The sequence below is a fragment of the Dipodomys spectabilis genome, unplaced genomic scaffold, assembly GCF_019054845.1.
Source record: "Dipodomys spectabilis isolate Male_0828 unplaced genomic scaffold, ASM1905484v1 ptg000145l, whole genome shotgun sequence".
In the NCBI taxonomy this organism is placed as follows: Eukaryota; Metazoa; Chordata; class Mammalia; order Rodentia; family Heteromyidae; genus Dipodomys; species Dipodomys spectabilis.
The window spans coordinates 10,307,738-10,326,273 of NW_024870822.1; the positions used below are offsets into that span (position 1 = coordinate 10,307,738).

The 18,536-nt window shown below is 38.2% G+C and overlaps 1 protein-coding gene across 2 annotated transcripts; it reads left to right on the plus strand.

The window, feature by feature from the left end:
- Positions 1-3,269: 3,269 nt before the first annotated feature.
- Lin7c (lin-7 homolog C, crumbs cell polarity complex component) lies at positions 3,270-14,047 on the plus strand. Of its 2 annotated transcripts, XM_042691347.1 has the most exons (6): positions 3,270-3,339; positions 7,254-7,372; positions 7,729-7,800; positions 9,916-10,125; positions 10,740-10,898; positions 12,394-14,047. In XM_042691347.1, the coding sequence occupies exons 1-5, from the start codon at positions 3,303-3,305 to the stop codon at positions 10,893-10,895; spliced, it is 594 nt and encodes a 197-aa protein (XP_042547281.1). In that variant the 5' UTR covers positions 3,270-3,302; the 3' UTR covers positions 10,896-10,898; positions 12,394-14,047. The 2 variants fall into 2 exon arrangements, with proteins under 2 accessions (XP_042547281.1, XP_042547280.1); XM_042691346.1 differs by having other exon boundaries at positions 10,740-14,047.
- Positions 14,048-18,536: the final 4,489 nt, after the last annotated feature.

Genomic DNA, 18,536 nt, shown 5'->3' on the forward strand with positions numbered 1-18,536 from the left:
TTTATCCTTCTCAGAAAGATTTTATTACCTCAAATAATTTAATATTAATTTTAAAACTGAAAAAACATTGTTTCTTTCAATATAATGGTGGTAATTCTCAACAATTTGTCTCTGCAATTTCATAAAGAAAACAATTTTATTTTAAAAAGGCCCTAGAAATAATCTTTTGAACCTCAAATGCAGGTTCTTATGACAGTATGTTCTAATGTGTTTAGCATGAACAAGGAACCGAGTTCAATCTCTAGCACATTTTTTTAAATATTAAAAAAAGTGGATTCCCAGAGCCTTTTCCCTGAAAATCTGATGTCCAAAAAGTCCTTAAAATTCAATAGAATCTAAAGAACCATGTTTATATTAATATGTATGCTACTATGTAGCAAGTAATTTTCATATGCAGATGAGGAAACATGTCTACAGTAATAAGTGATATTCTCAAAATTACACTATCACAATATTACAAACCAGGGGCTGGGAAGGTGGCTCAGTGGTAGAGTGCTTGCCTTGCATGCCTGAGGCCCTGGGTTCGATTCCCCAGCACCACATAAGCAAAAAGAAAAAAGCCGGAAGTGGCGCTGTGGCTCAAGTGGTAGAGCGCTAGCCTTGAGCTGAAGAGCTGAGGGACAGCGCCCAGGCCCAGAGTTCAGGCCCCACGACCGGACCCCCAAAAAAAAAAAAAAAATTACAAACCAGAACTCCTGACATTTAGTCTGTTGTTTTTACCATAATATTGGGAAACTATTCCTATGGAATTTGGAACATTTCCCTAAAAGTGCAATATATGATACTAGACATGCTAAGTGCATTGCCTGCAATGCCTAGTCCTCTATGAGAGATTGGGGGATGTTCTGCCTGCCTCCCATAGGTCTATCAAAGCGCAAGTTCACCATCTTCTCAACTTCATCAAGCCACAGTTGATTTGAACCAGGCAAGGATGAGTAGCTGATCAAAAAGGGCAAACCCATGGGATAATCACAGTTCAACAAAGGTAAAACACCAAATAATCCAGGCTCATAAAGCTAACAAATGAAAATTATCATCTAATGGTTAAGCTTTCAAACTTGTATTGCTTTGAAACATTCAGAGAGTGTTTTATTAGTGTTGTGCATTACATTCTCATGCCTGTTTAGTAAAACCTGTAACCAATGTGCAAGCTGTAACATGAGGCTGATACACATTTCAAAAGAAATATATCAAATATTTAATATTTTGATAGATATTTATCTTTTATTATTTTCACTTTATTAAAATGCATCTTTTTGGCTGACACACCTATAATCCCAGCACTGATGAGGCTCAAACAGGAGGATCACAAGTTTGAGGCTAGCCTGAATTGTACAGAGAGACATTGTACACCCTAAAGCAATGTATGTATCTTTTTAAAAAATTATATAACGTTACAATGTTTATAAATAAATAATAAAAAAGTGACACCTATCACTCCTCCTAGCTTCCTATAGATTTGTTGTATGTACCTTATCTGTCTTGTATCCTTCTATTTTTAGGATACAAGACAGCATCTGCTTTGCATCTTTATATTTCCTTCAGTATACAACTATTTTTTAGGATTAATAATTGCTTAATTTCTCCCCCATTCACTTGGTTTTCTATATACCTATCACCAACTCGTCTCCAAACACATCAACAAAAGGTAAACATGTGTTATCCATCTTGTGATCTCACTAGTGAATTTTATTTTCTTGATGACTTCTTCCATAGTCCTCTGACCTACTCCAGTGTGACTGAGTGTCTCTGTATGCCAGCTGTGTAGTTCTTATCCTCAGCTTCCCTTCATGATTGTGATGGCTTAATATTTTGTGTCAACACAACTGGGCTAAGGAATGTTCAGATAGCTGGAAAATACTGTTTCTGGATGTCAGTGACAAAGTTTTTACAACACATTACCATCTGAAGAGCAAATTGGGTAAAAAAGATAGCCCTCACTAATGGGGGGAACATCATCAATCTACCTATTAAAGACCTAAATAGAATGGCAAAGAAGGAACCGGAATTTGCTTTCTGCTTAATCTGGGACATCTATCTTCTGCCCTCAGACTTCCCTGTTTCTGGTTCCAAGGTCTTCAAACATGGACTAGGACTTAGCTTATTGGTTCACTTGTCTCTTAGATCTTTGGGTTTGAACTAAAATTATACCATCGTAGTTCCTGAAGACAATAAACACTAGACTTCTAATGCCCCATAATCATCTGAGTGAATCCTTCATAACAAACTTGTGTGTGCATATCCATTGTTTGTTATTAATCTAGAAAAACCTAATGCAACACTCATTCTGAAATCATCTTAATTTCATTTATATTGGATATTCCTGCTTTTTAGATCAGCTAACTTCCTCATTTGGATGGAGCATGTTTTCTAGTAGCTTTTGAGAATGTGTATGGGGAACCCTACCTTCTCCATACATACACGCATACATGTATACACCTATACCAAATGTCTGCCCATGCTATACACATATGCCATAAAGCACATATATAGCATATATATGTATGCATACTGTGGGGCGGGAGGAATGTAGTTGCTTTCTCTGCTATCAGCTCCTAGCTCCTCCATTCGAAAGAGTAGGTATCACTTGGGCGCTCATGGCTCGTGCTGTATAATCTTAGATAGTGAAGGAGCTGAGATTTTTAAGCTTTGAAGTCAGCCCAGGCAGAAAAATCCATGAGCCTCTGATCTTCAATGAAAAAGCTGGCAAAAAAATAATGCTGGAAAAACGGTGGTTCAAGTGGTAGAGCACCAGCCTTGAGTGGAAAAAAAAAAAAAGAAGAAACAAAAAGAAGCTAGAGGACAGCACCCTGACACAGAGTTCAAAGTCCAGTACAGGCCCCTTCCCCATTCCTAATGATAATAACTAGTTTAAAGAACTTGGCGGGTAGGACCTTCCCTCCTAACACAAAGCGGGAAACGGAGGCTGAGAGGAGAAGGCAGTCCGGATGCCAGGGCTGTCAGTGACGGGTCGAAGGTCAAGTGGGGATTAGAACCCTTCCTGCCGTGGGGTCTGCCGGGCGACACGGCCCGAGGCCGCAGGAAACAAGGAACAAGAGTCAGGAGGCCGGGGAATCCGGTAGATGGCTCCCTCGCGAGGGCCAAGTTGGACGCGGCCACGCTCGACGGGGCCACGCGCGTCGCGCCCGCTCTGAACTCCGCGAGGCTCGCGAGCGTCCCTCTTCCCCTGCTCTCGCGATAGTTGGCCCGTCCGGGCCCCTCCGGTTCCCACTAGGCCCCGCCCCACCCAACGCAGTCCCGTAACGTCATTTCCGGTGGGTCCGGCATCGCTGAGGGAGAAGATGGCGGCGCTGGGGGAACCGGTACGGCTGGAGCGGGGTGAGTGAAGGGATTTCCCACACCGGGGTGCCAGGGGAGGGCCGAGGGAGTGCGGAGACGCTGCAGGGGAGGAGAAGACGCGCAGGCCGGAGTCGCGGAGCCAACCTGTTCCTGTCCCCCGCGAGGGCGGCCGCTGTGGGCGGCGGCGCTTGCGGTCCTTGGAGCCCCGTCCTCCTGCGTGCCCACGGGCTCCTCCGGCCTCGCGTCGCCCTTCCCGCCGGGGCACGCCCGCGGCCTGCTGCGATGGGCGCGGCGGGAGCACCGTCCAGGGGCCTGTGGCCCCGAGGAGCGGACGCCGCCCACCTGGTGGGTGCGGACTGCACGCGCTGTCGGTGCGTCTGCGCGCGCGGGCACCGCGAGCGCCCAGCGCGCCCAACCCCGTGTGCCCTGCGCGCGCCTGCGCCTGCGCCTGCGCACGCACCACCCTGCCTTCCCCAGGTTCTGACGCGGCCCGCCGGCACCCGTCCCCGAGAGCCTCCCGCAGCCCCAGGCACACCCTTCCCCTGGGGCGCCCGCTGACACACACCTGCACCCGGGCGCTCGCCGCCCCGTGCAGCCCCCCGTGCCCGCAGACACACCCTTCCCGTATTCAGGGCACATTTCAACAGGTTTCTACACACACACACACACACGTCCCCCCTTTTCATTGAAAAGCAAACTCCTTGGTTACTTTCATCACCTCAGTCTCGATTGCTTTTGAGTTGGGGGTATTTCTTGGCTTTTTCTCTCAGAAAAGGGAGGGAGGGTGCTGTCAAAAGCAGCCCCGCTGTGATTTTGAGCTTGGGAAGCAGATTACATAACCAAGTGGAGTTTGGTAGATTATACGTCGTTAGTAGGTGCAATTTCTTTAAAAAAAAAAAAACAACAACCTCACAATTGCAAACCAGGATTGCTTAATTGCCGCTTAGAGCAAACTGTCATGGAAAATAAAACCCCTCTGCTCTGTAGAGAGCTAGCTGCCTCTGAAAGTACCCACCTGGCTGTCCCTCTTCCAGATTAGGGATGCTCAGTGTTTCAGTCTTCTGCATTTCCTCTATTTCAAACAATTCAAGCATCCTTCTGACACATGGTAATAGTCAAGAAGCACCAAGTTAAATATTTTGTACTGTTGATAAATGTTGAAATTCTTTGGTGCGCATTAAAATTTGCTATTATATTTGGAGCATTAACATCCTCCTTTTAAGGAAAAACATTTCAAGTTTTATTACCTTTAAATAATTGTCCAAGGGAGTTTCAATTTAACCTGTCAGTTTATGTGTACAGTGCATCTTGACCAGTGTTACCCCTTCCCACCTCTCAAGGAAATACATTTTTGAGTTCGTGTACTTAAGAGAACCTCTTTTCTCTCTTGCCTTTCTGATAAACAAATGTTCTCTCAAGATTGTAAGCTTATTACTTACAATATTCCCCACCTGGAAGTCCTTTTTATAAATGATTTTGTTTCTCTCCAGCCCACCAGAACATTCAAGCTTGGTTTTATCATGGAATATTTGCTCTGGAAAAGTTACTGAATTAGGCTTAAAAAGGTAACATCTTCCACTTGAACACAGTGATGATATGCTGTGTAAATAGGAACAAACCCATTGGTGTTAATAGGAATAGGTGTTTTTCTTTGAAAGCTTTGCCTATGTTAGCATTCTTCTATATATGTTTTTAAGTAATAGTCTGGGAACTCCATACTTTGGCATTAAATCTTGGTAGTCATGGCTTTATGTTTTTGCTCTTACGGAGTTTTTTCTGTGGAATTACTAGTGGTTTGATTTAGCTGGATAAGAAAATCAGGTTACAGAAAGTCTAATTCTTTGAGTTCCAGCAGCCTAGTAACAAGTACTCACAATGAGTGCATATGATCAAGCTCCTGAGTGTCTTCCAATTCATCAAAACACAGCTCCCTGGAATACAACATTTCAACATGTATTTGATGCAGTTTAGGTTTAGTATTTTACTTTTTTTTGCAGGGGGAGGGGGGGAGGAGGTGTCGGTTATAGGCTTGAACTCAGTGCCTGGGCTTTGTCCCTGAGCCTTTTTGTGCGCAAGGCTAGTGCATTACCACTTGAGTCACAGCACCACTTCCAGTTTTTGAGTGGTTAATTAGAGATAAGAGTCTCATGAGGACTTTTCTGCCTGGACTGGCTCTGAACTGTGATCCTCAGATCTCAGCCTCCTGAGTAGCTAGGATTATAGGCATGAGACACAAATGCTCAGCTAGTATTTTACTTTTGTAAAGTAAATTCTTTGATAATTGGATTTTCCCTCTGCTGGGTATTGAATCCAGGACCTCACACATGCTGGTCAAGCCCTCTCTTACCAAGCTGTATCTCCAGCCATGTCTGACCTACTTATAATGATTTTGCAAGTCAAAATAAGTGAATGAGCAATTCCCACTTACCAGCCATTATGATGTTGGGAAATCAGAATAGAGAAGGTCTCCTTGTTTCCACTAAACTTGGCTAGCTCATGTTTAAACTTTTATTATTTAGAATAGAAAAGGAAAAAAGAAGACTGCCTCTTTTAGTTGTAGTTATATCTGCAAACATAAAGAAATCTTATTCATACTATACTGAAAACTTCCCAGTCCTTTAGTATACCATTAAATAAGTCAAAAAAAAAAGGAATAGAAAGATAGTACTCTAGCCCTTTAGGGTACAGAAATGGTTGTAGAAAACAAAATCAAAACTATTAAAGATAGGCTTTAATACTGTTATAACATGACTCTGAATCTTCTAAAATTTCTTAAATCATAATACAAGTACACTCCACACAGTTGTATAAAATGCTTATTATATTTGTATAACTATATAGGACCCCTGAATATTTCTTATGATTAATTATCAGTTTAACACGTTTGCTTGCTAGACCCCTGTTTGCGTATTTTTTTTTTTCATTCAGTCACAAGTTACTTCTTTTTTTCTTCTTTTTTTGTCCTTTGTGGGGCTTGAACTCAGGGACTAGGCACTGTCACTGAGCTTTTGCTCAAGGCTAGTGCTCTACCATTTTGAGCCACAGTGCCACTTCTGGTTTTCTGATGGCAATTGGAGATAGGAGTCTTAGGGACTTTTCCTGCTGGGGCTGGATTTGAGCCATGATCCTCACATCTCAGCCTCCTGTGTAGTAGCTAAGATCACATGCATGAGCCACTAGCACCCAACCACCAGTTACTTATGAGGAAGGTTTTACATTGAAAGAAAATGAGAAACAGCGAAGTTAAGTAACTTGTCTAGGATCATGCAGCTAGTATGAGGACTGGATTGACAAATTTGACTAGATTGAGTTTTTGTTATTACTGCAGTTTGAACTCAGGATTGCTCTTGATAGAAAGACACTCAACCATTGAGCCACAACTCCAGCTACATTTGTATTTAGTGAGCTTGCCTAAATTAAAACACAGTGTTAATCCTATATCAAAAACAGGTTGTTACATTTTATTCATTTGTGCTATTTAAATGTGTCCTGGCTGATAACAGCATTTAAAAGAGTTACTGGAAGTACATGTCTATATGTATTGTGTTTTTCTAGGAAAAATGAACAGTGACATCACTAGTATACAAGCTCATACTATTCAGTGTTCTGGTTGCTGATACGATGATTTCATAAATTTTTATTGACTCAATAGTTCTTAATATTACTGCTAGTTTTTCTGAGGAAATGTATTCACGTGTATCTTATATTTGAGCCTTAGTTCTTTCCTTGAAATGTAATGGTTTTATATCCAGTTTACCTACATCTCCTAAAGATTCTGTTTTTCAAGTAATAGTTCTGCAAGGTTGTTTTTTTCTAATCTGTAAAATTCAGTGTGCTCAGAGTCTGCATTCCTTTTCTACTTATGATTAGTCCTTAGGGAATTAGTACAGTGTTTCAGAGGCATTTAGAGAATCCTTGGAGAAAATGATCAGTTTCTCTTTGTTTAACTCTAGATATTTGTAGAGCAATTGAATTGTTGGAAAAACTACAAAGGAGTGGAGAGGTACCACCACAGAAACTTCAGGCTTTACAAAGAGTTCTTCAAAGTGAGTTCTGCAATGCTGTGAGAGAGGTAAGTAAACATAATTAAGATTTACCAAAAATTTAAGTTAAAAATTAGCTAACATAAAACTCTAAAAGTTAGATTCAGAAATGTCTTAAGAAACAAACTGTAGAACATTTGAACTTGTCCCTCTCATTTTGGGAATTTCTAAGGTTTGGGAATGTCACTTAGTGGTAGAAGCACAACATGCTCAAGAATGTAAATTTTAACACCAGCTACACTCCCCTCAAAAAGAAAAATTCCTTTGGAATTTCTAATAAAAAAGCACTTTACAAAGATTTAGTTCTAGCACATTAAATTCACAGAGAATTCAAATATGGTATACTCCAAGTTTTAATATAAGATGACAACTTTATGTTTTACAGGTTTATGAACATGTCTATGAGACTGTGGATATCAGTAGCAGTCCTGAAGTGAGAGCCAATGCGACCGCAAAGGTAAAGTTTCTCATTTTATCAACATTGAGAATTTGTCATATTTCAAAGACTTGAAAGTGCAATGTTAGATTCATAATAAACATTTGATAAATAAGGTATCATTTCTTAAGTACTAAAAATAGGATTTTTAAATTGGCTTTACATAAGGTCTTATGCTGCTTAGTTAAAAGCATTGCGAGAACTCTCACACAATTATACACGTATTATGAATTGTATTCATAATAGTGTTGTATGTGTTTCTCTAAATGTATAGCTTTGATATTGCAGAACTGTTACTTCAAAAACAATCTTTAGGAGATGCAGACAAATTGGATATAAAAACATCACATTGCACAGGAAAGAACTAAGGTTCAAATATAAGTGAATATACACTACCTCACATAAACTGGCAGTAATATTAGGAACTATTGAGTCAGTAGTGAGATTGTGTGTGTGTGTATTACATATATATGTATATATGTAACATCACTAATTTTGCAGTTGATGAGGATGACTGAAGGGAACTGTGAGGGTTAGATTACTTGTCTCAAACCACAGTAACAAGAAGTGTGGTACTCCCCAGGAAGGCTATTCCATTTTACATTTTACATAGTGGTAAGCTATGTCTCCAGGGCTGCAGGTGGCATGTTTGCTTTCTTCTACTACTGTTTTCTTCAGATAATTCAGATGTTAACCTCAGTGTGAATTGTATGTGCTTAGGATAGAGATAATTCTGATTGATAGTTACTGGTTCACAAAGGAACATGTTAGATTATCTTAAATACAAATACTTCAATGTGAGTGTCACTTATCAGAGTAGAAAAAGCCATAGAAACTTAGGTTTTGCTAGGCATGGTTGGGCACATTTCTAATCCAGGCACTCAGGAGGCTGAGATTTTAAAGACAGCCTGGACTCAGATTGAGGAAAAGAAACTTATTTTTCATCCCGCAATTATATATAACCTTAATAGTTTACTGAGTTTGTAAGCCTTAGTTCTATTTGTTAAATAAGGCCTTTTTTAGGGCTTTAAAGATACTGGCTTTTCAGTAAGCCTGTTTCTTCCATCTTTCTAAAATGAGGCCTTTTTCAGTGCTTCAAAGATAGTGGCTATTCAACAAGTTTTGTTTCTTCTTTCTTTTGTACCTACATCCTGGTATGTCATGCAAAATGGGCCCTTTAAAAGCAAAATGAAACAGAAACTGTCAACCTGTGTTAAAGAGAGGTGGCTATATTTCATCTTTCATGTGTGTTTTTTTTTCCCTTAGAGTAACTAGGTATTTAGCAAAAGTAACAGAAACATTTGTGTTCGCTGTATGTACCACTCATTTTTTTATATTGTTATTTCTTGATGTGCTAGTTATTTGGTCTATGATATGTATAGTATATAAAGTATAGCAGCCAAAAGAATGTACATAGAGGCAAAGGACCCCTCTTATGTGTGCTGTTGTAGGTAGGTTGTATCATGTACAAAGGCCCCTGAATGATTCAGGCTATGGGGCCCTGAAGCTCAGGGCTACAAGCATACCAAGAGGAGTTTCTTCACTTTAATATAAAGTGTTTATCTGCCCAACAAGCCTGCCTGCCAAGCCTTGTGCACGTAGAACTTCACAAAAGGTCTTGGAACTGAATAAGCTAAAATAAACCTCAAAATACTATACCCTACACAGTCCCAAGGTATTCTTTTCAGTTGCATCTCTTTTTAAAAAAAAAATCTGCTTATCTGGATACCAGTGGCTCATGCCTTTAATATTAATAACTCAGGAGGCTGAGATCTGGAGGATTTCAGGTTGAAGCTAGCCCAGGCAGGAAAGTCCTCAAGACTCCCATCTCCAGTTACCTGGCAAAGCACCAGACAAGCAAGCAAGCCAAGTAGGTGAGAGGCCCTGAGTTCATCTCCTGGTACCTGGGGGTGTAGAAAAAAATCAGCTTAGTTGCTCAGACTAGCCAAACCGTTTAAAATCCATACTTCAAAAGTAGTTCAGAAGTAAGGATGTAAGTATGCCATCCTTAACTTACATGAGTCTCTGTGTTTGCTTTGCATCTCCTAAGAAAAAGATGGAAGTAGAAATGGAGGGAAAGAGGCTAGCTTTTAGAAAAGCATAAAAGAACTAAGGTGATATGAATTTTTCTTTCAGGCTACAGTTGCTGCTTTTGCTGCCAGTGAAGGACATTCTCATCCTCGAGTTGTTGAGCTCCCAAAAACTGAAGAGGGCTTGGGATTCAATATTATGGGAGGCAAAGAACAAAATTCTCCAATCTATATATCTCGAATAATTCCTGGTGGGATTGCTGACAGACATGGGGGCCTCAAACGAGGAGATCAGCTCCTTTCTGTCAATGGAGTGGTAAGGATGAATTTTATTTCTGTTTGTAGTAGTATCTTATGACCACTTGGGGGTGCATTTGATTTAAAGAAGGTAGGGAAAAACCAGGAAACCATAATTGAGAAATCTGGAGTGAATCTTGCAGTGTTGTTTGGTACAGTGATGATTTTTTTTTTTCTTAAATTTTCTTGTGGTGGAAGAATCAGAACCAGGGTTCTAGACAAGCACTCCCATCACTGAGCTACATCCCCAGCCCAGTGATCTTTAAAGCACTTTAAGTGTGGTTGTTTATCTTCAGTGTAAAGTAGCCGTGCTCAGTTTGATTTTTTTATGGTATGGACAAAGCCTTGTTAATAGCTAAAGCAATACATAAAATTAGGAATCTACTCTCATTTTACTTGTATTGACTGGCACCTGTTTGGTTTACTTCTGATATAGTTAAATAACAGAAATATACATTGATATGATAATTATGTGTTATAACAGAATTTCCTGCTAATGAAAATTATAAAACAATTTGAGTGTTGATATAACCTTAAAACTTTTACTTAATTGTATTTTAAATATTCCTTTTGAGTTAATTACAAAATCTAACTCTGTGTGTGTGTGTGTGTGTGTGTGTGTGTGTGTTCCAGAGCGTCGAAGGAGAACATCATGAAAAAGCTGTAGAACTGCTGAAAGCAGCCCAAGGAAAGGTTAAATTGGTGGTACGGTATACACCCAAAGTCTTAGAAGAAATGGAGTCACGCTTCGAAAAAATGAGATCAGCCAAACGCAGGCAACAGACCTAATAGGTTGAAAACTTTATATTCCATTTTGCTCTTTAGCTAAAGAAGTTTTGCTTGTGACCTACTGATGGCTACGATGCCAGTTATTGTAAAACAAACAACAAAAAAAAAACACTACCCGTGAAATCCTTGCCATTTTATAAATGCCTATTTTAACATCATTATGATTGCAGAGATGCGTACACTTTTTTCTGACAAGAAAAAGTAAAAGGTATAAGGGCAGTTCTGCCCTGCTGTTTCTACAGGCCTTTTTCAAATGCAGATTTTGTCATAAAATTGTTATAGATTTTTAAGACTGCTTTTTAAATATTAAAATGTACTTTTACATTCTTAATCTTTTTTTAGGAAAAAAGTTTCCTTCTTTTGGCTACTTATTTAAAAATAACAGTTCTCTGATTCTTTTTTGTTTTGTTTACTCTATTTTTTTTTTTAATCTGTGAAGTTTCTTTACAGTTTTCCAAGAAATTAAACATAACAGTCTCACCTTCAGCAGTTCATTACACTGTCATTGTTAACATCTCTGCTGCATTTTGTACTTTGGACATATGCATAATATATATAAAATCAGTGATAGACCCATAATGCAACATATTGGAAGTTTTTTTACTTTTATTTAAGCATAATATATAATGAGTGTCCATTTATACTGATTTATACAAGTGAGCTTTTAAACACTGAAACAATCATTGCAAAAATGTGTATTCTTTCATAAGGTTTAAGCAGCGAGGCAAGAAGATATGGTATTATTAGCATTACTGAGAATATCTTTTTCTTTTGCTATTAAACAGTGCATCAAAAATTACAAGTGGAAGACAGGTATAGATTTCATCCTCTGGAAATGTTTTAATGCTATCCATTTCCATTTAAATGTCTTTTTCATAATTTGGTCCTTCCATGCCTAAGAGATTAGCCAGTTAGTTGGTAGGAAATAACTGAAAGAAGAAGTCAACCTTCACTTCCCCTAGGAGCTGTGCAGTCTTGCTAGTTCAACTGAAAGAACTGATTTGAAATAGGAAGAAAAGGATACACACACACACACATATGATGCATAGGAATTATGGGGAGATAGTATAAGAATCTGATGAAATGAATAGGATCTCCGTATTAAATTAATTGGATATAGATTGTATCTTTGTTTACAATTTAAAGAAGATACTTCATGTCTTTTGTCCACTGGATGTCACTATTTTACTATAAGGCAGCTATTAGTATATAACTGTGACTGAGGTCTTCAGAGCTGAAGTTTAAAGTTGAAACATGTGCAGTCACAACTTACAGGAACATTTGTACTTTTTAAAAACTTTTAAAAGACAGTTGCTAAAAAGATGATTGAAATACACAGGAATATGACATTAATCTTTTGTTTTATTAAAGTGAGCATTTTGTAACATTCCTTCAGGAAGAATAGAAATGTAAATCATTTTCTGCATGTTTGTGAGCATTGTGAGGCTTAAAAAGAGTATTGCAGTTTTCAGTGGTCTTTGTTTTTTGTTTTTTTCAGAACAAAAAGTCAATCAGCATTGTTATTTGTCATGTAGGTATTGAACACTGGATTGCATGGTTGAATGTGTCTTTAGTCCCCACCAAATGTGCTTGACATTATTGATAAGATCATGTTAAATTGTGTATTTTCAAAATGAATTGCTGTGCTTTTAAAATATTGAGACCAAAGTAGTATAGACAAATTATGGACTTAATTTAATTGTAAAATTATTAGAGGTATTTGTTGTAGAGCTTTATATATTAAAGGGAGGTACTGGTGCATATAAAAGTAGTAATATTATTGTTATGCTTGTATTCTTGCATTTCAGGGTGAGTAAACCCCGAAGAAATCTTATTTTAGTGTAGCTACAGCTGCAGTGGCTTTTAAGGACATATCAACATTTCATTATAAATTATAGCTTCCTGGTTCAGTGTTCTCAGCTGTTTGAGAACTTTCAGCCAAGTTAAATCTTTTTTGGTGTTCAAACTTAGTAAGTTGAGTAAGCTTTTCTGTTTCTCCTACAGTAATCCACAATCTGTTCTTTGTGTGGGTTGGCACCTATTTATAATTCTCAAAATAAGGATAGCTTAAAGGAGCCAAATATAGTAGTTTTGCTTGGTATTGTTGAGCATGAGTAGCAGCGTTTTTGTTAATGCATTTCTCATAAGATATCTCAGAATTTTAAATCTTGACCACAGAAAAATTCACTGTCAAAGATGTATGATACTGGTCTAATATAATGAAGATGTGAAGGGAATTTTCATTCTGTCAGTGAATGGTTGGTGAATAAAACGTGGCACATAGTAAGTATATTATAGGTGTTTGACTTGTAATTTACAAATATAAAAGATTCTTTCCCCCAATTTTCCTTTCATTTTTGTGTAAATTTCTTGAGTTGACTAGGTGGTTCTCAACCTTTGCTGCATCTTAGCCCTGAAGAGCTTAAAAGATCGATACCTGGTTCCCATCCCAGAAGGCCAGCTAAAACAGCATCACTGTTGTTGTTGTTGTTGTAAATATCCTTGCATGTGATTCTAATGGACATCTAAGTTTGAGAACCACTAGGTTTTTTCTTTATACCAAATTCTGTTTGCAGGTGTTAAAATAGGATAATTCAGTTTTCAGCTACTATATTTCTCAGTGTTTGTTTAGTAGTAAAAGGCACTTGGCCTTCCTTTTTGTTTGTTTTTGTAATAGAATTTGCCAGTAGTTTAAATGTAAATTTATAACATCTCATCTTTCTACCTGTTTCCCTTTAAAACTTATAAAAATTAGATTACTGTTTGAAAAAGCATGTTAAAAATTGCAAGTAAATACTGCCATTGACAATTCTGTACTGTATTAACATAGCCACTGGTATCTATTACTATAATACTAGGCGGTGGTGGCCTTGTTGTTTAGGACTCATGGATTCACCTGTGTTTGGTTTCTGCTTTGTTTAGTTTTGTTTTTAATCATTGTCCTAAAGTTTTTTTGTTTTGTTTACCATTAAAACAGATAGCATTTAATTGAAGATACGGTTGTGGCTAATCTGGAAAGAAGTTCAGCATGACTTGGTATCAAATTAAAAGAATACATGTTGTGAATATTTCATCTTATGGAATGAATAATTGAAATATGAAGGACTAGTAATTGTGTTTCCTGAATAAATGTATGTTTATGAATCTTCTAACTTACAGTTTGTTGTTTCTTCTGCCAACCGTGTGGTTTCACGGTTTTTATTGTCCAGCCTTCCCTAGTAGCATTTCTTTAAAGGTTGAACTAATAAATAAGGGGGAAAAATCAATCACTTGATTATTAATTTTCAAGAAGTCACATTAACTTGTATGTGGATATGGTATTTAAAATATTGACAAATGATCTCATTAGTTGCAACAATACACAAAATGGGCATAAAAGTCAAACATTTTTAATTGATGGCATCATTTTGCAACTTAGTTCTGATTGGAAGGCTTATTTTAAATAGTTAAGTAAGTTAAGTCATTCTTTGCATCTGAAAAACTGACGACATCATTCTGTTAGATATGTATAAAATACATAGGTTAAAAACCACAGTGGTTTCTAAAATTAAATTTCAAATCTCAATATTTTGCATAATTATAATTAAGGAAACAAATTATTGCTTAATTATAATAAAGAAAACAAATCTCTTCTGTTATTCCAAAAGAGGTAGCATGCATGTGATTGGCAGCACAGAGTAGCACACAGCTACTCAGATCTCCATTACTATGAGCTGCAGACGAGTCACCTGACTTCCCTGTTCTTCAGTTTTCTACTCTGCTCTGTAATAAGGGTGTATGTTGTTATGCCAGTGCCTATCAGTAAAGGGCTTGGAAAGCTGCCTGGTATAGTAAATCCCACTTCAGGACCTTGTTAGCAAGAGGAAATAATTACACTCAAGTAACTAAAATTAGCAGGTTCTTATTTTGATGCCTAGCAAACAAATTTTATGCTTGAAAACAGAAAGGGCAAGATTCATAAGAACATTTTACAATTCTCTGTACTCTGATCAAAGAAACAAATTTCACTAAAACTTTGGTTATGGTTTTTGTTTTTGACACTTGGGGTTTGAACTCAGCACTTCCGATGTGCTAGCCAGGCATTCTGCTTGAGCCACACCAGCCCTTGATTATAAATTGCTAATTTCTTGGATTAGGGTTTCCGCTAGAGGTTAATGGTTTCCTGTCTGATTTGCATTTTTTTTCTCTCTCCTCAGCCACAGCCTGCCATGTATTGACCAGAGCTACTAGTTCTAGGGGCCAGGAAAGGGAGGGATCTGAGGCTGCCCTGAACCCTTCTCCTGCTCCAGTGCTTTGGAGACCTCTCCTTGGTGATCTCTGAAGGCCATTTCCATTCTTAAAAGTTCAGCAGTACTAAAATGCTACTGATTCGATGTGAACTATTTTTATCATGTGGCTGGACTGATAGTCATGGGTGGCTTCCTATCATTAAACATTCCTTCTACTGCTCAGCAGAATAGGTGTTCTCCACACCCTCACAGACTCAGATCATGTATTTCCACAATCAGTACCATGTTGCACTTTTGTGTGTGTGGTACTGGGGTTTGAGATGAGGGTCTCAGGTACCATACCCTATCATACTGTACTTCTATTTGGGTTTTTTTTTTAATTTGTTGCTTTAATACATTCTTGTTCATTTTACTTTTTAGGTTTTATGGTGTTTTTCAACAGTGTTTTCTTTTTGTAAGAGTCTTGCATCAAAAAGTTAATAAAAGTAAGTTGAACCAATGAGTTAATATTCAATTATTTTCAAGTTGGCACCTCCTACCTAATATGAAAGTGTTACTCTCCATTCAATTGCACTAGCACATTGAAAAATACTACTGTGTACTTACTGAGTTTCTTTGTATTTCAAATAATAATAGGTATATACAGCAATATTAGTGAAATATTCACAGCAAAAAAAAGTATTATAAAAGTATACATTTAGGAGCCGGGTGCTGGTGGCTCATGCCTGTAATCCTAACTACTCAGGAGGCTGAGATCTAAGGATCACGGTTCAAAGCCAGCCCTGTCAGGAAAGTGAAACTATCACCAATAAACCACCAGAAAACCGGAAGTGGTGCTATGGCTCAAGTGGTAGAGCACTGCCTTGAACTGAAGAGCTGAGGGACAGCGCCCAGGCCCAGAGTTCAAGTCCCATAACTGGAAGAAAAAAAAGTATAATGCATTTAAAGTATAAGAAAATGCATTGTAAACATTTTAATTGTTTGTGGAAGAAATTAAGAAAACCACACTGGGAAATAAAAGTTGAGGGCTATTTTTTCATTCCAATAAAATGATTTTTGAGTCTCAGTGGTTGAACGTGAAAAATTCATTAGTGAGCTATTCACTCTGCATTTGTACAGGGACCAACTATTGCTGGGCAGTGTACTTAGAATACAGTAGTAATCAAGGCAAAGTCCTGACAACTGTGCCTAATTCTGTAGTGGGAAAGACCCTGAATAAAACAATTCTATCTGGTGGTAGGAGCATTGTTCCTGTCCGGCAGGAACTGAGGGCTAGAGAGGTTAGAGAGTACAAGACTCGGCATTAAATCATTTGTCAAGGTTCACAACCTGTGGTCCAGAGTCCCTTCTACACTGGGGTGAGCCTCTGGGACATAGCCCAACATGTCTGACCCAGCACTCGCTTGTTTTTGTCCAAATTTGCATATGATACCAACTGCCTTCCCATTATGTTTGCAATTATTTCTTAAGTTCCTAACACGCTTGTTATCCCTAAAACATCCTCCAGTTTCTCAACCCACCAAGAACAAAAATCTAAGCCCTTCACCATGGTCCATGGGGACCTGCTCTAAGGCCAGCTTCTGCCTACATGACAGACCTTTACATTTCCTCTGTAGGAAATTTCCACCATTTGCTGTGTGCTTCTTGTTAACTCCCTTCTCAAGATTATAAGCATCCTAACAGCAGACAGGAACCTGACAAAGGTTCTTTTTGAGAAGAATGCCTGGCACATAGAAGACCACAGTTGTAAAGAACGTGATGATGTCAAGCAGGGAAACAGTCGTAATAATTATTTTAAATGGTAAGGACAGAAAAACCTGTGAGAAAGATGACATTTGAAGAAAGACCAGAATGATGTGAATGAAGAAGCCACTTCGGTCAAAGAGTCGAGGGGCTTTACCAGGACCAACCAATAAAAAAAATCACCCCTCCTCACTAGGGTTTTGAGTATAGTAAGGAAATAAAATGAGTGGTAGATGGGGCCCAATATCACCTTCATTACTGACTCATCCACACCTACCACAAACATTTGTTGAATGTCTACTGTGGGCCAACCCTGTTCTAAAAGCTAGGAGTACTCTACAGAACAAAACGAACCCCAAGACCTCACAGAACCCCAGGTCTCTGTGAAAGGCCGGGCAACTCATATACTTACCCTTTAAGAAGAAAAATGGCATCCTAAAATTAGCAGACTGCCCTACTTAGTTACAGGTTTCTCTGACCATTCCCATCCAGCATGAGCATACTCGCTTTTAAAGGGCCTATTCCCTCTTCCCAAGTTCATCAAAACTGGAAGCAGTTAGGACTGACCATGAGGTAGAAGTAAAGCCTAGAAAGTGTGGTGCTTCAGCAGCCGGACAAAACATGAACATAAAATTTCAGTAGGATAAAAAACAAGCTATGGGAAGTGGAGCTGTGGCTCAAGTGGTAGAGTGCTAGCCTTGAGCTGAAGAGCTGAGGGACAGCGCCCAGGCCAGAGTTCAAGCACCACAACCAACAAAAACAAAAACAAAACAAACTATGTATGTATAAATACTTGCTGGTCCTATTAGAGTATTTATTACTTCAGAATATATTTTTTGAAGATGACCAAGGAGGAAAGATGGGAATAACAACACACAACACACACACACACACACACACACACACACACACACACACACCACCTTTGTTTTGAGACAGATCTTACTGTGTAACCTGGTCTGGCCATGAACTTTAAATTCTTCTGCCTCAACCTCCTGAGGCTATGCATACAGGAATGCATCTTAAACCAGAAGAAAGACTTCAGGAAAGTCCTTTACAATCAAATCAATGTTATCTGACAGACACCCACCGGTAAACAGAGAGCTCCTGGCTGATTTATTATACACAGCTTGGACCATCTTGTTCTCTTGCCTTTTCATATGTGACCACGAGGTGGTGCCAAAGTGTCGTCATTTCTAGCTTAGTTTTTTGTAATTTTTTTGTAATTATTGAATTTTGAAATTATAGGAATGTAGGTGAGCTTTTTTCCTTTCAAAATTAAAATTGAAATATGTTTTATAAAACTAAGCACTTGTTAATGTGAATAAACAACTTCTGGAAAAAATACTCAAAACTTGATATGACATGAATATCTGTAATACAGTTTAAAGATTTGAGGGGGATATACTTAGCATTGTTTTTGGTCCTATTAAATATTAATACCATTATTTACATAGAAATCTTCTTTGGTTTTATATCTCTTATAGTTTCTTTACCTAATGTCCACAAATCTGCTAACTTCAGAAACTTTTAAAACTAAACTAAATAAACTAAACTAAAAAATAAAATTGACTATCTTAGATTAACTTGTTTTATATGATAATAAAATTATAAATATGGTTTATTTTCCATGAAACTTAAAGATTAAAAATTAAACCAATTAAACCCA